Genomic DNA, 22064 nt, shown 5'->3' on the forward strand with positions numbered 1-22064 from the left:
TTCTTCACGAAACTAAATATATATTTTATTTGGCAAGATAATTCTCTGTGCATTCGATTAAATTGAAATGAAAACTGATCTGATCTAGGAAACAAATCCTCTGCTGTCTTCCCATTCTGGCCGTCTACACCGGAGCGACCGGTCAAACAGGTTATACCGGACAACACAACTTGAACAGATGGGTCGCGTTGATCAGGGGCTGAGGTAGGAGGAACTAGGAGGAACCATTTTTCTTCCCACTTAAGAGGCCCTTGAGATTCACATTGACAGGAATGCGCTCTCGTCTTTCGACTGGTGTCAGGTTCATGCAGAATCTAGAGCGAAAGAGAAGTAAAAAACAGCGAGGGGTAAGGAATTGGCAGGCTGGTTTAAGCTCTACTGTTTGATTCCCCTTCGTTGATTTAATTTTTAACCCATAGAAACCTAAAGCGGATGAGCAGAGTTGTAGGTTAGGTGAATTGCTCGCTTGCTCCATCGTAAACTCGGTAGCATGAGATGTATCACCACTCCATACACGAAGTAACCAACGTTTTAAATGTTAATTCGCTCAGCCACCAAATTTACTTTGGGCCTGGACAACTTTCGTTTGGAATATTTAAAGCCTGGTGGTGGTAGAGCAAGTGAACTAGTAATCGGAAGGTCTTAGGATCGACTTCTGATAGGAGCACTAGGATTTCCTCTTTTGCGAGCTTGCCTGTGTCACTCACTGAATAATACATCATTCTCAACCTTCCTTTGGATTAACTTCTTCCTTTCAATCCACTGTCCAATTACATTACGGAAAGAACTATCACTTACTTTCACAGCTTGGGTTGTAGAGTATGGGGCTCATTCATTTAGGATAAGAGGTTTTGGTGACGAAAAAAATTCGGGAAGAGAAAATTACCCAAAACTTACCCCGCCCTTTCCCCTCCCTTCAAGACGGCCTTCCGAATTGGGCCACAATGGGATCGGTTAGCTATTGGATTACCTTTTAAACTCCTCTAGTTCACGCTCGGCTTCATCCATCTGTGTAAGCTTTTCAGTCTATAAAGAACGGATAAAGAGAAGCAATGTATTACACTCTCATATAGAGCGGTTTTCAATTGAGTGTAGGAGGTAATTCCGCGTTTGCTTTGGTTTTGCTTTACTAGACTATGATTGGTTGGCAAAGTTCGCGTCATTTTCTCAACCAATGGGAAGCCAAACCAAAACCAATCGTGACTTGCTCGTACGCGTTTTCCCGCGCTTGACGCAGGTTACAGGTATTTGCTTCGAGTTCTGATTGGCTGATTATTCTGTTTACATCTGTTGTGATTGGCCAGAGAAATTACTTTGATTTTGGTTTTACAACACTCAATTGAAAACCTCGCTATTCATCTTCAACGAGTTTTCTGGCTCGATAGTTCAGTTGGTAAAACACTGCAACGGTATTGCAGAGGCCATGGGTTCGAATCCCGTTCAAGACTGAATTGTTTATCAGCCTTTATTTTCGCAACTGCTAAAGATGCGCCCATAACTAGGACGATCCTCCGTGAATTTAAATCTTTCGCCCACAAAATTATCTCTCAAAGAGATAAGCAAAGTTCTTGTTTTATAACACTTCAATCCTCAAAGCTGCGAGACGAATCACAGCTTAACATCTAAGTAATATCGTCCCCATGGCCTAATCCGCCATCAAAATGGTGGCTCTACGCTTATTGACGTATACAGGCTTGGCTACACAGTAATACACTGTGACAAAGAGTTTAAAATCGTTTCCGAACTAAAAAGTACAGTTCTTTCTATTTATGTATATATGTTTTAGAATTACGCTTGTAAAATGACACGACTAATCCAAGAATAAATGTAAAACTGACCTCAATGTCTTCACGCGGCAAGAAAACGTCGTCTGACGAAAGAAAAGAACACAGTCACAAGAAGCGAAGACAATGTAACGTAACAGGCGTTCATTCATGACTGAGTAGCGGCGAAACACAGCTTCACTCGCAGTCATAATTCGCTGAAACTCTTTACTGAGACCACAGATAAACCACATCTCGCCCGTATAGCACGTAATCCCCCTCCCCCCTCCTTCAATGTTGCGTTCACAGTGTTTCTTTCACTCCCGCTTGCTAAAACAAAAAATTCAATAGGGGCAGAGGGCGAAAGAAGGGGACCGCTACAACATTTTACGACTGAGCGTGTAGGCTCATCGGGATTTCTCCATGCGAACTTGTCGACTTAGCTGAAAGACTTGGTGATAGTTTTATACTGCGCATAAACAAAAACAAAACAAAACAAACAAACAACAACAACAAAACAAAGACAAAAAAGTGGGAAGAAACGCGTCCTAGTAAGACGCGATTTGCATTGCTTGCGAGTGTCAAAAAATATATATTTAATTTCACCAATTAAGGAACATAATAACCAAAGGCGAACTTCCTTTGACACACTGCAAGTCGCTCCAAAAGGAAAGGAACACGCACAGCCTAAGAAAAAAACGTCGGAAACGCGCGCGTAGCCCGTGCACTCGCCATTCCGCGAATTCGGCGCTTCGTGCATCCCTGGGCGACCTTTCAGCTGGAGAAAACCAGGGCTCAGTTCTTCGAAAGCCGATTAACTCTTATCCACGATTAAAAGTAAATCGAGGTTTTCATCCCGCTCTTTTAAAATGGTTTAAAAAGGTTAATTTCAAGCTAAAGGTTAAGAAAAGTTTAAAGCAAAACTGAGGGACAAAAATCTTTTGGGAGAATCTTTATTAATTAGTAATTAAACTTGCATCAAAGTTCACGTTAATCCAGAATTAGCTTAATTGGGCTTTGAACAACTGGGTCCAATCTGCGTTAGAAAAGGGAAGAAAGAGGGTTATCGTGCGCGCGGGCGAAGGGAGCGCGGAAAAGGGGAAAAGGTTCCTCGCGCGATTTGCGCGGACGTTCCTGGGAAGAAAGGGCTAGTAGAAAACAAGATACTGTATTACTACTAGATCAAGTATACGCCACGGGTCCTTACCTAGCGACACCTTCTTCTTTTTCTTTCCTTGTTTTTTCTGTGGTAACCGCACTCTGTTGTCAGATTTATCCGCATCATCTTTGATATTCTGAACAGGAGCCGGGTCAGGCGACACTGATTCCTGTCGCTTCTTCTCTGACATTTCCTCAACCTTCCGTCGCGTACCGAAACTATTTTCTTTGCCATTACACTCTACTCTCGAGCCCTGGCGTGACACCGTGACGTCTTGACTTGCGTGATGTTGCTTCTTGCGTGACTTGCATCCACCGTCCAGAACTTCCAGTTGTTTCTGTTGTGGTTCGTCGACCTTCCTCCGCTGCGCCCGTTTCTTTTCTTCGTTGTCTTGACCGTTTGGGACATGATTTTCTTGTTTCCGCCTTTCTTCGGATAGCTGTCTGTGTTTGAGTACCTCACCACCGCCATGTTGGTGGAGCCCGTTGATCTGCTCACAACCAGAGGAAGACGACGAAGAAACTTTGCCAATATTTTGACTGTTTGTATTTTGTTTCTGTTTAGCTTTTTCTGCCGCCTGAAAAGAGAGTAGGCTGAAGTTACTCTGTGGGCGCTTTTAAGTAAAAAAAACAAAACAAAAACAACCGTGAATAAGCGGGAAATGACGTCAACAATATCCTCACTGGTGAGGATATGGAAAATACGCCACTTGGGTCCCGGATGTAGTTTTGTATGAATTTTACGAGTGGTGTGTTTTCCAGTAAAATGCTCGCGTCTATGAAATAAAAAAATAATATTTCACCAACACATAGCGTTATGATAGGGTCCGGTCTCCAGTTGTTGAGAGAGCGAATAACTTTATCCAGTGGATAAGCAACAAAATAAAATGTACTCCAATTAATATACTTTAATCCGCGGGATGGTGACTTATCCACTGCAATATGAACAACTGGAACCTGTCGTGAAGCATCAGGTACGCACGTTGCGGAGATTTGCAAACAATGGAGGAGACCATCTGGGAGCTGGCGGACCACAGTAGAGGCCACTAGATACCACCTACCATAGGCACCCACCTACCATTATTATATGCGAAGTTGTTGGTCTACGGCCAACAGTTTAATTTGGCGTGGAATTTCTTCACTATCATACTGTCGAAATGCGTTTCAATAAAGTCGCCCATGGTGAAATTATTTATTCAGCCTGCGGGGAGCAGGGATGGCGCAGTGGTGAGAGCACTCGCCTCCCACAAATGTGGCCCAGGTTCGATTCCTGGCCTCGGCATCATATGTGGGTTGAGTTTGTTATTGGTTCTCGTCCCTGCTCCGAGGGTTTTTCTCTGGGTTCTCCGGTTTTCCTCCCTCCACTGAAACCAACATTTCCAAATTCCAATTCGACCCTGAACGCACGGACACCTTTGAATTGAGTTTCTCAGTGGAGAGCTCTTTGGTGCTCCGAGGGTAAACAAACTACGTTTTACGAGCCAGCCAGTCAGCCAATCAAATGAGCCATTCACTCACCTTCTTCTGTTTTTGCCGCGCTCTTTTCTGTGCTTTAGATTTTGTTCCCAGTCTTTCCTCTTCCAAACCCTGTCCATTGATAAACGTTAGAAGGTCATCCACTGACCGGTGATCAACGACAGGCGCATTCTTTTTCGTGTTATCTTGTACGAGCTGATTGGGCTGCAAGGAAAACAACAGACTCACTGGTTACGATAAATTTGACACGACCCTTATAGCTAAACCTGTGTGTGAACCCTTTCGTTACTAACAACAGCTAACACCAAACTTCAACAAATATCAAATATAGAAAAACAAGCAGTTTGAAAGCAAAGTACTGCTCATTAGTTCATTGTACAGCACAAAAACAGCGCCAAAGGAAAGTACTGCTCAGTAGTTTCTTGAATGCTCACGCGAAAGGATTTTGTCCACAGACTCAAAAGATAGAGCCACATTGTACAGCATAATAAACAGCACCACAGGAAAGTACTATTCAGTAACTTTCATTTGAATGGTCACACTTCAGGATTTCATCCACAGACTCAAAAGTAGAACCTTATTGTACAATACAATAAACAGCACCACAGGAACGTCTTGCTCAATAGCTTTCATTTGAATGGTCACACTTAAGGATTTCATCCACATACTCAAAAGTAGAACCACATTATACAATACAATAAACAGCACCACAGGAACGACCTGCTCGGTAGCTTTTATTTGAATGGTCACAAGACGGGATTTTGTCCACTAACTTAACAGTTAGAACCACCCTGTACAGCGTAACAAACAACACCCAGGATTTCGCTCAGACTAAATAGCCATACTGAACCGTCTATGGGCCTTAATGGTAACTAGTTATCTGCTGCTCAAACCTGGCGTTTGTTGAGTCTTAGTCTTAACTTGTCCCTCATCTCTGTGTAGTTATGACTGGTGGGTGCCACAGGAGGCTGAAAAAATGTAACAACACAGTATTAACCATCTTTTACAATCAGAGAAATGAAAGGAAAAAAAGAAAATCCATTTACTTTTCTCCTACACCGAAGGTATTTCCTAAAATGACTTAATAAACTCACACTCATAAAAACACTTTTCAGCTTCGAACTCTAAAAGTAACAACCTGCATTGTAATATTTAACGGACTTTTTAACTCGTGAATTGTCACGCGCTCGGTCGTTCCATCGGTCGCTCGATGGGCCGTTAACTTTCAGCAAATATGACGTACTCTCACGGCTCGCTAAAGTTTTTCTCCTCCAGCTCCTTTAATTAAAAGACATGTTTTTGGAGTTAGAAATGAAACAAAATGGCCTAAAGAACACTCGACCGCCAAAGAAGAGCATATTGGCGATTTTGAGAATTTCAATTCGATGAACTGCACAAGCTCTCGAACGATTAAACCGAAGTGCGGACTTGACATGGATTCTTGAATACAGCTGTTCTGGAATGGAGAACGCTACATTACGGTTAATGTTGTTTTCAGTACGGTAAATGCGGTAAAATACAGTATTACCATTCAGTCTGGACATAAACAAAAGCAGTTCAATTCAGTCACAGAGACCGCTTTGATTTCACTATTACGTTTGACTGCGGTGACGCATACGCATCTCGAGCTGTCAGTCAATAAATATGACATGTGTTACTTACTGCAGCGTGCCCAAAGAATTCACAGTAGCAGCAATCACAGTATTTCCCACGATCTGTCCGACCATCCTCTGTTGATGACGTACATTGATTGGCAGGTGGGGTGTCACATGAGCTGCCATCTCCACTGCTCCGCACACTAGAGGGGGACCCAGGGGGGACGTCAAGCCCTAAACCATCAATGTCTGGAAAAATAAAGTACTAGTAAATAATCTACCAACGGCTGCCACAGCCAATACCATGGACTACAACATGCTCATTTGGACTAACTCGAAGATGCATGTTACAGGGTGTCCCAAAAGTTCGTTCCTCTATTTTAAATGGTTATATCTCAAGAACGCGGGTTTATTTCTATACACAATTTAAACAAAGCAATTATACTTCAACTAAGTACAAGCCTCCCAAAATTTAATATCCTGAGTGCCGCCCCCCCCCCCCCCCCCTTATTTTTTATCACATTTTGAAGCCTGGGTTGCATGGAATGCGATAAATCGCGCAGCGTAGATGGCTTGATGTTCTTCCAGGCTTGTCTCAGACGTCTTTTTAGGTGATCCATGTTCTTAGGAGAAGGGTCCTTGTAGACTTCGCTATCCATGATGCTCCAAAGGTTCTCTACAGGGTTGAGATCTGGCGAATTGGCTGGCCATTCTGTCTTAGCGACGAAATTCGGCAGGTTTTTACCGCACCATGCTTGGGTAGCCTTTGCCGTGTGGGCTGGTGCTCAGTCCTGTACCAGTGCCATCTGTTTGTTAGAGCTGAACAGTTTTCACTTGTCTACAGCTTCTGTTGTACTTCTGCGGCGTAGCAGAGGTTTTACTTCTTCCTTAAGGATGTTTTCGATGTAATAACCGACAGTTACAGGTCTCCATTAGGGTACAAAATGAAGAGCAGTCAAGCCACGTCCGGTCATCCCACCCCAGATCATCCATTTTGAGCTGTTCTAAACTTGGTAAGCTGGCGGAACTTTGTCCTCTTGTGAGCCCCATACGATGTCATTTTTGGGGTTTGGAAGTTGAAAGAGGTATTTGGGGCATTCATCTGAAAATAGGAAATCCTCCCAATCTTCTGCAGTGAGATGTTTAAACGCCTTTGCGAATTTCAGACGCGCGGTTCGCTGCTTTGTATTGAGAAGAGGCTTCTTTGGCTGTCCAAGTGCCCTCCATCCTTGGTTTTTCATGTACCTCCAGACAGAGTTTTTACCCCCATCAAGGCTTTTTCCTTTCGAGCTCTCTTGCAAGTTGTCTTGTCGAATTCCCTCTCTTGTATTTAGCTTTATTCAAAACTTAAATTGCTGCATCTTTGATTACCTTTGGCCTTCCACTTCGTTATTTATCTTCGAAATTTTCGGCACTTCTCGCCGACCATTTCACAACCGAACGCTCAGATTTTTCTAGCTTTTTAGCGATTTCTTTGACTGTGAATCCGTTAACTCTTAGTGCATAAGCTTGGGCCCTCAAATACGTAAGCTTTTTACCATTTAAAGGATTCACTTTCCATACGATAACAAAAAATGGTTCGATGAGTGCAGCAGCTCAACTAAAAAAATGCTGAAAAAGTGATCACAGTTTTGGCGGGAAATTAGACGCGTGCGCGCAAATTTGGCGGGAAAATTGAAAATTTTAGAAATAAAGTAGCACAAATGTAAGGTAATAGTCTCGCAAACTTGTATTTGAAATTATTCGGTAATCGAGTAAAATTGCGTTTAAATGCAGGCTTTTAAAGTAGAGGAACGAACTTTTGGGACACCCTGTATATGCTCACTGTTAAGTGTCACCTATTTTTTGTGTCACTTTGAATAGCCAAAAAATATATTTGTATTGATGAAATCAACAAAATAATGGTTCCGTTTTGTTAACAATAACCCTACTAGTGCACATAAACTAGTATTAATTATCTTTGGCTGCGGATGGCTCGGATGGAAGTGGATTACAACTTGACGAAATTTGCCAGTTTTTTTAAGTTCATCCTGTGTATTGTAGAAAAGTCGCTTAAACCTGATTATAATTTGTTTTCCTCTGAGCGAAATCCCCAAATGTTTTCTTCCTAGTGCTCTAATAGCAATTTCTTGTTTGGAAAAAGAAGCTTTGTCAAAAATTCAACAGTTTTGACCAAAATACAGCAAAATCGCTGTGACAGTGCCCATTTAAAATTATTTTAATAATTTAACGACTTATACAGCACTATCACCAAGTGAATGTCGAAGAGTGCTTAAAAATCAAAACAAACAAACTAAGAGAGTTAAAACAGTTCAAACAAACTTCTGCATGAGATAATTAAAAAAAATGCCTTCTTAAAAAGAGCTGTTTCGAGTCGTTCCTTGAAACTTTCAACAGAGGGGCGAGTTTTCAGCTCCACTGGCATAGGCATTCTACAGCCCCGGCGCACAAACGGAAAAGGCCCGATGTCCATACGTGTGTAAGTTGTAGTTGGGTTCCGCAGGAAGCATCTTGGTAACAGAGCGTGAGGGGCGCTGACGAATATATGGTTCAAGGAGTTCCTTAATATAATTAGATCCGATGACGTTGAATGCCTTATAAAAGGATCTTGAACTCGATGCATTGTTCAACTGGCAGCCAATGTAATTTTTTCAGTATTGGTGTGACGTGATCTAACTTGCTCAACGAAACTAATCTGGCTGTGCAGTTAAGAACATGCTGTAGTCAATGCTGTAGTTGGTTATAACAGGCTGTGAACTCTAAAAGATAGCACATTTATAATGGACGGCATTTTATGCCAAGGCAGACATAATACTTAAGATTTCAAATGACAAACTGCAGGTGCGTTAAGTTGCTCGCTTTGTAGCCCCCAGGGAAACAAGTTGTTGTGAAACACAAACCTGATGATTGGCTTGTCCTTCGGGGAGAACAACTGCTGCCATCCTCGTCTTCATCGTCATCATCTTCATCGTCATCCTCATAATCGCTGTTGCTGTCACTCAAGCTGTTTTCTTCGTCATCAATTTCCGCGCAACAATCTAAGTTGTTATGGTAACCATTATAATTGACATGTCTGAGGCTGCTGTCCAAGAGAAAGCCATGGAGGTCCTCAGGGGGGGCCTCTAAGGAGCAGTGGAGCGGTGTGGGGGGAGGTGGTATGATGTGGTGTGGATGACAGTGACTATTGTGTATGTGATTGTTGTTAGGTGGGGGAGGGGAGGGGTGGGCAGTACAGCTCTTGCTGTCAGCTTTTAATCTGATTTCTTGGTCCTTTGCACCATGGAATGGACATTTACTACACTGACAGTCTGCCATCTTGCCGCTTGGAGGCTGAAACGAGAAGAGTAAATTTTCAGCTTTCCGGTAATAAAATTGTGTTTACACATAATGGATATTGGGGGTACCGTCAATTACGAAAACCACACGTCCACACAGGCTAACGAGTTTCTGACTTAAATACTATCTCACATGGTAGACGCAGAAATAGCATGGCTCGGTAGGCAATCTCTTTTCAAGGAACCACAGATGGGGTTCCATCCCAAAAGAGTTGTTTTTTATCCACTGTCTGCATGTGAAACTTTTAACAGTAGGTTGGTACAAACAAGGGGATAATTCCCAGCGACTAGTTCCTTGCAGAGCTTACATGAAGGGACTGGTCGCAGGGACTTGTTCACGTAAAGAGACAAGCATCATCTTGAGGGAACAATTTCTGGGTACTATGTTCCAATTTGTACGACAAGTCACAGGGACCAACATTGAGTCCCTGACTACATGAAGATTTTTAATGAAAATGAGTACTTCACACGATGGGGCAAGTCCTTGTGACTAGTCCCTACAACCTGGTCTTAGGGCCTTGTCCCCTTGTGCGCGCCGACCTTATAGCAAGGACATGCACTTTTCAGGTACACAATACCTGTTCAACATTCTTTGCTCCTTCCCTATACCCAGTTGTACTACTACAAGCCGGACAGTGACACGGACTTCCCAGACCATTCATCATGAATGGCGGAGGCAGCAGCTGCGAGGTGGGGATATCATGGAGGTCATTACCAATCAGCAGGTGAGGGTTGAAGTTTGGAAGGTTCACTGGATTAGTCCACTGTACCTGGCCAGGTGTGTTCTGTGGGGGTGTTGCAGAGCTCCGATTACAGCCCTTTGTGTGTGAAGTTGCTGGTTTGAAAGGCGGCAGCATGGAGATCGGTGAATTTAATGGTGATAAAGGAAAATTGCAGTGGCCACAATGACACGGCCTAAACAATGACAATAAAATAATTAGTACATTATTGAAATTGAAAGGCTGAAAGCACAACCGACGCAAATGACACTTCAGATCGTTTTTTGTCGTTTTAGCTCAGATTCACCAGAGGTTTTGTATGTGGCCTTGAAAAAAAGCGATCTAAAAAGTGATTTATTGTGCTCTCAGCTCTTCAATTCTTTTCTGCAGTGACAAAAGTGACAACATGAGACTTTTGCTTCCACCTCAAAAGCTCCTTCAGCAAACAACGTTGCTTGTTTGCGTGTAATCCGAGGAACATGTGACAAAAGACGATTGAAGTACACTGTAAGATCACAGCCCCCATCCCTGCTCACGGTGTTGTGATCTAAGAGTGGTCTTCAATCATCTTTTTGTCAAATGATCCAATGAAAAACTAACTGTGTAAGTAGCATCATTTGCTGTTAAAGCTTCAAGTTGCTGTCAATTTTATCACCTAAGAAATTGAAAATTAACTTTGCTGCTAGTTAGTATATTAATTAACTTATGAGAAACCATTGGGGCTGTCATTAGTAACCAAAAACCAGCCATTTTGACTAGAAAACTGCAGTGAAGATGACTGGAAACTCAGAGTCTAAGGCTATGTCTACACTATGCTGGACAGCATTTCATGCCATTGTGAAAAGTACTCCAGCCTGGTGTGAACAGAAGTGGCCCAAAACCACCACCATCTTTCCACAAGAATGCAATCCTTGTTCCTCGTTCCTTGTCCTCCTGGTTTGATTCTCTGTTCACACTACTTAAGAAAGTGTCACGAAAACCTATCTAATACATGAGGATTCACTTTCAAGACTGAAGCAGCACAGCATCGCCCTGGCACAAAAGTCGATCCAAAATCAGAGTTTAGTGTGTGAACGAAAGCCCCATCCAATACGTTTTTGGTGCTCGCACAAAAGCTATCCGGTATACTGTGGACATAGCTTAAAATGACTTGAAGGCAAGACCTCTGGAAGTGAAGTTCCATAGTTTGTGACAGATTCAGGTGTACACACACATGTAGCTGTCCTGTTAAAGTTTCAGGGATTTTTCACCAACTTTTCTTCCATTAACTTAAAGCTTTCTTTAAGTAGTAGTAGTTATGTTTCCGGAAGAACCATTACATTTTTTTAACGTGAATATTGTTGGAGAAAAAAATTACACAAACGGGAGAGCAAGGTCATAAACACACTTGCAACCAACACACATGTACAATGTGCACAGCTAATTTCCTTCATAAAAATTAACAGCCTAATTCAATACAGCTAAGAACAGATAAGTAAAAGATTCACCTCTGCTGTAAAGGTTTCTTCAATGCCTGCAATGCAAAAAGGAAACAGGTTGTTGAGAATCACCAGGTCTTTGAGAATTGAGACACTGCTTTTTATGGACAGTCTTTCCTAACAATGGTTAACTTCACCGTATTACCTTATTTTTCATGTCTGCACATGCTGTCTCGTCCTCCCAATCTACTTTTGCTATGCCACTTTTTTCACGCAGTTTAGCCTACCAATCAAAAGTTACAGGACGTTGTTATTTAAGCTTTTACAATATCTGTCATGCATGCTGATTGGCTCATAGCTGTTGTCTTTTAGAGTATAGACAATACAAATGATGTCAGATGTAACTTGCAGACTTAAATCATACTTTTTCCATGTTATTGATTCATGCATCAGTGTGCGTTAATTGAGATATGAAGCACGCGGGAAGTTTGGAGAGCACGAAAGATGCGTAAGAGTTGCTTGAGGCATAGCCAAAAGCAACTCTAGCTTCTTGAGTGCTCTCCAAACTTAGAAAGAATATTAATATAAAAAGAAAGCATATTTGAAATACAAATTCAACAACAGAAAGACAAAAAAAAAAAAAAGAACAAAAAACAAAAAAAACAAAAAAAAAAAAAACCAAAACAAAATATGTAACAAGATTGTAAAGGAGAAAATGGATGAAACAGCATACCTGTTTTTCTTTATACAGTTTGAAAGCTCGTTCACTTTCTTTCCATGAAAACTCAATCTCTGTGAGATCATCAGTAAAATTAAGGTACCTTTGCACAAAAAATAACAAAAAATTGTGTCATACAAGGACTACATTGTATAAAGAGCTAACTTATTGAATTTGCAATCAGAGGATATCCCTGTAAGTCACAACACCAGAGTCTGTAAATAAGATTTATCATGATGGCAGCTTCAAAAATTGTGTTAAATTCTTAGCAGGTATTTGAACTTCAAAATCCAGGTGCTACTCAAGGTCTTATTTCAATATTGCTCCACCAATGATGCAAGAATGTGACAGTAAAACATGACAATGGCTGATAAAGGCAAGGATGACAATAGATCATACCAAACTGATTGGCATACATACATGTATAAGAGAGAGAGAGAATAAATGCCACTTTACCTGTGTAGTAAATTTGGAAATGTGTCTTGGTGAAAATTTTCTCGTGCTACAGCACCAAGTCTAAACAAAAACAAAAACAAAAAAATACATTTTGTGCAACCTTAGTTTAAGAAATTGCAAAGTAAGTTGTTCGTAAGCTTGTTGTTCTTTTTGGGTGTATTTAAAAGGCTTGCATTAATTTGGCCTTGAAAACCAAAATGCTCTAAATCAACTCTAGTTTCAGCTTGCAGACTGGACATTCATACAGTGTATACATGTAATGTGTGGTTCCAGATAATATCCATACCCTCCCCTACAGAAGGTATTTGGTTGCCCCCCTCCCCCTAGAATTTCCAGTTGCTATAGCTTCATGCACCTCTATTCTGACTTTTGAAGCTCCCTCCCCCTCAGAATTTCCAATGATCTTTCTTGGGGTGGGTATGGATATTTTCTGGAACCGTGCAATGTAAGAAACAGGCACAGTGTAGTTCTGTATCTGTTTTTGACATAACAACTTAAAGGGATACTCTGGACCCCAAAACAACTATCGCTTAAAAGGTAGCATTTGGACTATAATAAAGGGTAAACGGCACAAAAAGTACAAAAGAAAAAAGTAAAAGGCCGAAAATTGCCGGAGAAAGGCGAAATTTTCCCCGTTTTGAAGACCGGAACTAAAAATCGTCTTTGCTAGAGCACGTGATCGATGACGTAGAATGAAGAACCGCTCTTGTTTACAACACTGAAGACAATATGGATTCTGGGGATTAGCGCAGTTCTTTTGCTTGTTTTTCTTCTGAACAAAATAGTACAATCGAAATTGCCGACGAAGCAACGTTAGCAGAGCTACGAGGGCGCTCTTTCGCATGTGTTTAGCCGTGCAACAGCGAAGTGAACTCGGTTACGGACTCTACAAAACGAGTGCGAAGAGGTGTTTTAGAGCGGATTGGTAAGCGACCAGTTATGCATTCTAAAGCAAATTCGGTGTATTTCACATCTGCAATGTTATTTCATGGGCGATTGAATAAGTTTTGAGTAGCATTAAAGTTTTCTTTTTATGGTACGGCGTTGTTATTTGAAATCTAGTTTAGTTTGGTCATTTAGTTATATTTTTTGGCCTGTTTAATAGCAGTTAATAGAGACACAGCGTACAAAGCTCAGCAAAAGCTTGGAGATGTGGGCAGCTTTCATTATAACGATTCACACTTTACAGGAGCGGTACCTGTACAATCAGCAATACTACGACGAAGACTAAGCACATAAATAAATTCTGGAGTCATCCTGATTGTGTTGTACTGGGCCTTTTGGGATATTAAACGAGTTTAACCTTTCATGCCATATTGCGTTCTATACTACTGCATTCGAGCTCACTTTACAGGGATTTTTTCCGCTAAGTAATGTGACTGGCAATTTTTCATTGTTTTCCATTTTAAAGCAAAACAAGGCCTGTCACCTTTGATATTATGCTGATTTAGAAAACGGTGTTCACCGTTGTTGGTCATTTTGCCCTGTTGCGCCGCGTATACAGCGAATATGACAGTCGCGTACCTGAACTGAACAAGGTTAATGAAATAACTGCGATACTACGTGTGTTCGAAAGGTAAGCTTAAGTATCATTATCGGCTAATGCTAGTTTTCTTCAGGCTGCACTGCAATAACATTTTTTTATTATTTTTCAAACATACAGTGGACCCTAGTTCTGGTGGAGTAGCTTGTTTTGTGATCTGTCTGGCGCGAGCGGCTTCATTGGACGTGCTGTCCTCCATCGGGCCTATGCTCTTATTTTCTGATAGTCCTTCTTTAAAACAAGGTTGAAATGGCATTTTGAGCTTTTCATCTTTCCATAGACACAGCTATGATAATTTGTGGTTGAGAACAGTCTTCAGAAAAGTGAGCAGAGGTCGTGGGGTTAGCAAACAAATCAAATCGCGCGTGTCCGAACCATCCGTACAAAACCCGAAAGAAATGCCAATTATGAAGACCTTCACCGTTGTTACTAGAATTAAGCATCAAGCAACTATAAATCGATACGGTCTTATTGAATTTTCCTCAAAACGCGAACTATACATTTTATTTTGGAATTTTAAAATCAAGCCATTTATCGAATCTTGCTAAAGAAATCCAGGGGAATCTAACCGGAAAAGGTTTGGCGAGTTCTTCTTTCTGCGTCATTTCCGGTTTTCGGCCCAAGCGCTGCTTCGAATCCCATGGCGAGAAACTTTTCGTTTTTCTAGGCAAAATAGCGGAGATCGAACTCCGATTTTGGTAAATATCTTTTATTTGGGTCATAAGCTTTCTGAATTTGGAAAGTTGTTTTGGGGTCTAGAGTATCCCTTTAAATTTGAAGAATAAGCTCAATAATTTTTCCTAAAAACCGAATTGCAACCCCAAAGTTATTTTAATGTGTAAAATGTGGCAAAATTGCAGGTTGCTGGCACTGTTTGACTGGGCTGCCGCAGTACATGTATGAACCAGGCATTCAAGCTCCAGTATGAACAATGATCACTTTGACACTGTAAGTATGAACATTATGTTTTAAACATTTACAGTTTATAAATAAAATTTAATTATGTTGTATTAATAACAGAAAATACTCTCCAACACCAAAACATTTTGGGAGAAAGTTTCAACAGAGCTTTCAGGACTCATCCAGATCCCTTTTCCGATGACACAATCACTGACTGCATCCTGGAGAATATTTTCTGATATTATGATGTCCCAATGAAGAGATCTCCATGCTGTTACTATGTTGCATACCTTAATTGTGTGATTAACCCAGGAAGATTACCATATACCGCTGGATCTCGGTAGATTTCTGTGTAGAATAGGTGTTTGTGAAGAAGGTCCCAACTTAACCCAAACTCTCTTAAATGCTCAAAATCCTGTACAAATGGACAGAGAAATTATTGTTGTTGTTGTCAATGATCTGAAAACACTTTTTTCAGTTATTTAAACAGAGTCTAACTTAGGCCGAGGCTTAAGACAATCAGTGGGCCTCCAAATCTGTTTATAAGTGGTTTATTTTACATAGATAAATACTTTTCTAGTCTGGGATGCAAGCCTTCTTGTTACCATCAGCAGCAGACAGTGTTTAGATATGATTATTGGCAAAATTAAACATGGCTTAGAACATGGTTTTGTTAAACACTGTCTAAACTGTCTTTTAATAACTGATCCTTGACATTTGGCAAGCAGCTTTCAAACAACCCGAGCAACGTTCCTGATGATTAACGTTAATCCATGATTGAAAGCTAACCAAAGTTTTCACCTCGTACATAAAAATGTTCTTGAAAGCTAATGTTAAGCAAATGGCACAGAAAAGGCCGAGTCAAAACTGAGGGACAAAAAAGTCTTTTGGAAGAATCTTCATTGATTAGTAATTGAACTTGAATCAAAGGTCATGTTAACCCAGGATTAATCAGGCTTGGAACAAGTGGGTTCCGTTCTGTAGACAGATTTTATATCAAGGAAGCCAAAAGTGAAAAATAATAATCTGTTTCTGTGACAAGCTTTTAATCAGTAGCTGGGTATCTGGGAAACCTATCAACTATCTTGTACAAAATGCAACTACAAATAAATATTACAGTGCGACGCACCTTACCGTGGCCACTCAACAAACTTTTTTTGGGAGTTAGCCAATCAGGATACGCGAATTTGATTACGATCACGCCTCCTTGCAAAGTCCAACAGGCAAGTGATGCAACAGGAATTATTGAAAGCATTGTTTTGTATTTTATGGCTAACTTGTATAAAAAGTTTGTTGGGTGGCCACGGTAAGGCGCGTCGCACTGTAAGGCCTTTACAATGTTTTGAGGAGTCAGTTAATATGTAATTCAAACATTGAAGACTCAGAAAAACTTGAAGTGTAACCACTGCCAAAAAAAGGTATCAAAAACTCCCTCTATTTGCAGGTGGTATGGATTTTCTTTGGAAAACTGTCACCAAGCACACAGAGACAAGCATAATAATGACCTGAGCCTAAAGAGTCAAGATTTGAGGTTAGAAGATCACAAAAACTTGTACAAAAGTACTTAATTTATGTACAGTTTATAGCATTCCACATGTACAAAAACTTGTTTGTGAGCTACACGTAGATCTCTATAGATTTCACATAAAAGAAAGCCTTACCAGTTTGGAGAAGAATGGTCTGAGGATGTCAAACGCCTTTGACAGTGCTTGGTATTCATCCAGTAACATAGTAAAAAATTCCTTTGCGTGATTTGGGGAAAGGGGACACGACGTTAAGTATTTGACGAGGCGCACTTTCACCTCTCGCACATATTCCCTGGAAATCAAGAAAAAAGCAACAGTTAAGATCACATTCAGTACAGTGACAAGTTCATCAAAATGTGAAAATTTTAATCACAAACTCTCAGAAATACACTGGCATTATCTTCATATATTTTTTTTCTGCAACTGCTTGACAAAGCACTTTTGATCTACTTATGAAATTACAGCTCAAAAAACAGTAGGGGAGTTGACATACCTTGCTTGAATTTCAAGCTTTTCAAACAATTGAGCTGGGTCACTCTTTAGCAACCTAAACAAGAGAGATACATTGTAACAAACAGGCATCTCAATTAAGTAAACAATTGTAAAGTAGAACTGTCCAACCAGGGAGAGGTATTTCAAAATACAAAATAGAGATTAACTTAAAGAAAGGAACTTCAATGTTTGTAACTGGCATGGCTAAGTTTAGTACAAAGAGTGCCAGATAGCAGAGCAAGAGGCTATGTGTCTGAATCCTGCTCCAGACATCAAACATCAATGGGAATCCCCAGGGTCCTTGAAATTACGTATAAACCTCACAATTAAACAAAAGCAAAGATCCAAATGGGGGTACTCCCCTCCCCTAACCCCCCCCCCCCCCCCCACCCCCACACCAGGGTTGTAGGGTACTGATTATAAATTTTAAGGTTAGGGTACAGGATGAAAATTAAATGGTGGGAAACTGGATTGTTCAGTCATATGTAGGCTACATTAAGGCTAGTATTGGTCTTCAGGAAAATTGGTCATAAACAGTAAAATTCATAGGCAAGACTGTTACCTAAGAAAAATTTGAGGGGATTCATGAGGTCAAATGCCAAAAAAGTTAGGAGCCCAACTGTCAAATATTAGATGCCTTAGCAAACTATTTAGATTTTAATAAGCATTGTAAACAGCATAAGCTCTCTAGATGAGCCCTTTGTGCAAATGTTGAAATAAACATTGTTTATAAAAAATAAAATAAAAATGTTTAGATGCCCAGAGCAATTTCTTGGGTACCCAAGGCCAGGCCCCTTTTAGGCAACACCCTTGAATATGTGTGATCTCAGTCAAAATGGTCTCCGGCTGGGAAGAAAAAAATAACATTAAGTTGCTTGTATTAATAGCATCAACACTGGTACCTACTTTTCTACTTTGACTTTAAGTCTGTTCTCATCTAAAGAATTTCGGACTGTTTCCTCCTCATCTGAAATTTCCATACAGTACAAAATAATTATTAAAAATTTAGGTACAGGGTATACTGTAAATAAAATACAAAATAAAATAAAAAAATTAACAGTTATGAAAATAATGAAGTGGTGCATGGAAAAATGCCTCAAGTGACTCTTGATCTTACGTCAAATTCTCCCCCCCCCTTCTCTACAAGGAAATGCAAGGTAATTTGTAAGGAGAATCTAGCAGTTTATCAGATGCCACTTAGGGTTATTTTCCAGGCACCCCTTCAATTATTATTACTCAATGTTCCTAAAGGAAACAAAGGTCCACCCTAAGGATTTTATTTGCACAAAGTAACCAAAACTGGGCACACGATTTGTACTCCACAAGTGGTAGAATTTCCAAGAAGAGTACAAATCCTGTGGGCATTAGTTTTTTTGCAGACATGAATGGATTTAAGTGATATACCATGTACATTGTACATAGATCGCAAGAATGAAAAAATTAATGGAGTAATTTATTATCTATTTGAACCTAACATAACGCTGCCATTCACCTGCTAAAGATGTGCCAGCTTCTCTGTAGATACATCGGACAATGTTCCGCACCTCACTCCAGCAACACTACAGACAGGCAAATATACATGTATGTAAGCAATCAGAATACTTAGTTATGATGTCAGTGTTTCTTATCCCCAACTGGTGACAGTCAATTATTTATAGAAATGAATAAAATTACACCAAAGATGGTTATAATTAAAACCAAGTTTTGGTTTATAACAATGAGAAAAAATTTACGTGAACCAGTCATTGAAAAGAGTCCAGAAAAAAATCCATAAACACCCAATGGAAGGTCATCGGAAATTCCTAGGAGGAGGGGGGTGGGGAGAGGGGGGAGTCTTAAAAGTCAAAATGTAAGAAGCGAAGTACGAAGCTAAAATGAAATTTCCTGGGGGGATGGGGGTGCAAAACAAGACCTTCCGTGGAGGCCGTATGGATATTTTCTGGAACTGCACGTTGTAAGAAAGTGTTGTAAACTGCCGAACAATGTAATGGGCGATTCCAGAAAATATCCATACCATACCACGGACGGCTGTTAGGATTTCCGAAGGGGAGGGGGGGTTCACGATTATGGAATTCTAAGGGCATTGGGGGGGGGGGGGGTATTTACGATTGGATATCTGAAGGCACTGATGAATTCCACAGGTTGGATTTCTGGAGTAGAAAGTGTGAGTTCCTTGTAGTGGACTTTTGTAGTTCGTAAATAAAATTATCCACGAACGTATGACCGCGCGCGGAAGCAGAAGACAAGCATCGATAGATCATGATACATTTCATGTACACTACATGAAACATATGGGTTGAGAACACTTTTCGTGCACACTACATGACGTATAAAAGGACGCAACAAGACTCGACCGTATATTTGACCGCTGAAAGATTTTAACTGTCTAAATTTGAGCTATTCTGCTTTGTAAACGTCAAAACAGCACAAGAAAACAAAGAGGAGTAAAACTGCCGTAAATGGTGTTTATTATTATAGCCAAATTCGGACTTAAAAAGAAGTTATCACAGCCTGGCCACTAGCGGTAGGTTTTTCTTGTCGCTGAAGAGTAAAGCTTGTCGCCTAGCGCCACTAGATCACAGCCCTGAGGAGGCATAAATTTATGTTCGTTTGTTCATATAGGCGTTGCTAACTCAAAAATGTACTTCCCAGAAAAAGCGGAAATTCTGAAGGGGAGGGGGGGTTCACGATTATGGAATTCTGAGGGCATGGGGGGGGGGGGGGGGGACGCATTTTGGAATTTCCGAAAGCAAGGGGGGGTTAAAACATGGAAGCCGTCCGTTGTTGGGTATGGATATTTTCTGGAATTGCCCAATTTATGCTAAGATGAAAGAGTTAACATACCCGAAGCTGCTGCCTTTCCTTCTCTTTGGCAACGTCAATTATTGTGTCTTGTTTTGTAGAACTGCGCAAAATAAAAAGACAGTGAGCACTCGAAAAATGACTGAATGGCTTTTATTTTTAAACATCTGAATTTGGAATTTACTAAATATCATAGATCATTATTCCAGCACATTGTAAAATTGCCCAAATATGGTCATGGAGCACTAAATGTTCATCATCCAGGATCAGTATCCATGGCCAAAAAAATATTCTGTGATATAATTATGCAATTTTGTGTGTTGGGAGAAGCAAAATAAAGATCGTCTCCAGCTTTTCTGCAATAAAACTGTGCTTTGTCATCAATGTGTTGAATTATAAAACAGTCATCCTGCTCAATCTTGTGGAATATCTCCTGATTTTAGCCAGCTCGGCCTATGCCTTGTCGGCTAAGTATCAGATGATTTCGAAGGATAATTGTTGAATATTCACCTTACATAAACACTTCACATAACTGAAATTGCCCAGGGTATACTGTAATTTACACAGTACATTCATATACAATGTACATACTTATGATATCAATGATTATGGCTGAAAGGTTTTCATCCTTACACCACTACACACGTACTAAAACGATATAAATTTCAAGAAGTACATGTACAGCTGTACGTGTAGGCATCAGGTGAATTTCCTTGATATACATGTAGCCAAAACCATGTCCCCTGTCTCCTGTATTTGACCCCATTTTTTCAGTCATTCTATTTTACTATCAGCTGGGACTTGGTTAACTCGTCGAACTCCTCACTAACTTGAACTAATTTTACTTTCCCTTGGCTAAACTTTACCCTGATAACTTGAACTTGAAATTCCCAAATGTAACGTTCTTATCAAAGAGCTCTAATAAGACAATCTTATTCACCAAAGTTACTAGTGATGGTGAATGCATGATAAAAACCCACAATATTTTATTAATTATTAACTGGATGCTTGGAATTCAACACCAAACCCCAGCTAATTCAAGCTATTAACATTTAAGTTTTTGGTTTCCCTTGAGAGTTCGAGTTAGCAAGGTTATACTGTACTTTATGACACAGCAACTGAAAAACTTACCTTCTGTTACAGTTTTGGTAACTGCACTTGACTTGCTGGTTGCATGGTTTGGTTGTTATTGAAAGAGTAAGATTCAAGGTGGGTTTCTGCATTAAGTCTGTATCCTGAGAAATTATTTGAAAAGAAAAAAATATATTATAATAAAAAAGGGTCTGCATTTGCCATGTACTGCACGGTCCGAAATTAACTTTTTGAAGCGGACGCCAAGTGGTGACTAGACAACTTTGATAACTGTGTACGGATTACAACTGTTGCGGAGGTCATAACATGGGAATCTTACCACGATTTTTATCCTAAATCAGTTTCCCTGGATGTGTAAAAAAACGTTGACAAGACAAGACTAAGTCAGCTTCTGAAAAGAGCCCTAAAATTTTCCTCCTAAATTAATTCCCTTAACGCCGATTAAAAACACCAAAAAGTAAAATAGTTCTAAAAGTCATCTGCTGGCGACTAGCCCTGGAATTCTGGTCACCAACACTCAATTTTTAGGTGCACTGGCGACCAGCTAGTCACAATTTCTGACCCTGTACTGTAAGGCATGAAATAATACCTTGGTCAGTATATTCTAAGTGAAGGTGTGCGTGGAAAAAGCCTGACAGAAGTGATTTTGGGAAATTTTGAGGTGAGCAGCAGAAAAATTACTCAATAATTTTCACTGGTTGATACAGTATTAACCCTTTACAGCACTGTAAGTCCTAACGGTGATCAGTATCAAATTTCGCCTTGTAAAATATATGCTTATTCAACCCCCTGAGGTCATGAGAATTAAGGATATGACCACCCAAGGTGAATTTTCTTGACATTTTAACTTCTCCTCGTTACTTTTATAAGAAAAATTTGGGAGCAAGATAGGAGAATTTGTTCTTTGATATTAGGGGTAAAAGGGTTAATCATTACCCAACAAAAACTAATGACTTTTAAGCGATATCAGTGAATAATAACATGAAATTGTAACCAGAAACTCAACACAAAAAAATTTATTGGATTCAAAACCTTGGTGAAGACAAGAATCCAAAAGTCACTTAATATGGC

General features: G+C 40.2%; 1 protein-coding gene across 2 annotated transcripts in view; it reads right to left on the minus strand.

Annotated features, from left to right (window-relative positions):
* LOC146465806 (uncharacterized) overlaps nucleotides 1–22064 on the minus strand; it is a 32025-nt gene continuing 9961 nt past the window's right edge. For both annotated transcript variants that reach the window (XM_085128280.1, XM_085128278.1), the window contains exons 6-25: nucleotides 21033–21136; nucleotides 19944–20004; nucleotides 18592–18658; nucleotides 18006–18066; nucleotides 17101–17154; nucleotides 16743–16899; nucleotides 15372–15496; nucleotides 12639–12698; nucleotides 12198–12285; nucleotides 11670–11747; nucleotides 11534–11559; nucleotides 9906–10242; nucleotides 8893–9322; nucleotides 6060–6241; nucleotides 5291–5365; nucleotides 4440–4601; nucleotides 2971–3499; nucleotides 1839–1870; nucleotides 971–1026; nucleotides 1–314 (exon numbers count right to left, since the gene is read on the minus strand). In XM_085128280.1, the coding sequence (XP_084984406.1) occupies nucleotides 215–314; nucleotides 971–1026; nucleotides 1839–1870; nucleotides 2971–3499; nucleotides 4440–4601; nucleotides 5291–5365; nucleotides 6060–6241; nucleotides 8893–9322; nucleotides 9906–10242; nucleotides 11534–11559; nucleotides 11670–11747; nucleotides 12198–12285; nucleotides 12639–12698; nucleotides 15372–15496; nucleotides 16743–16899; nucleotides 17101–17154; nucleotides 18006–18066; nucleotides 18592–18658; nucleotides 19944–20004; nucleotides 21033–21136 (2784 nt within the window). In that variant the 3' untranslated portion in view covers nucleotides 1–214. The remainder of the gene's footprint in view (nucleotides 315–970; nucleotides 1027–1838; nucleotides 1871–2970; nucleotides 3500–4439; nucleotides 4602–5290; nucleotides 5366–6059; nucleotides 6242–8892; nucleotides 9323–9905; nucleotides 10243–11533; nucleotides 11560–11669; nucleotides 11748–12197; nucleotides 12286–12638; nucleotides 12699–15371; nucleotides 15497–16742; nucleotides 16900–17100; nucleotides 17155–18005; nucleotides 18067–18591; nucleotides 18659–19943; nucleotides 20005–21032; nucleotides 21137–22064) is intronic.

Source organism: Pavona decussata, unplaced genomic scaffold (genome assembly GCF_977016875.1).
Source record: "Pavona decussata unplaced genomic scaffold, jaPavDecu1.1 SCAFFOLD_155, whole genome shotgun sequence".
NCBI lineage: Eukaryota > Metazoa > Cnidaria > Anthozoa > Scleractinia > Agariciidae > Pavona > Pavona decussata.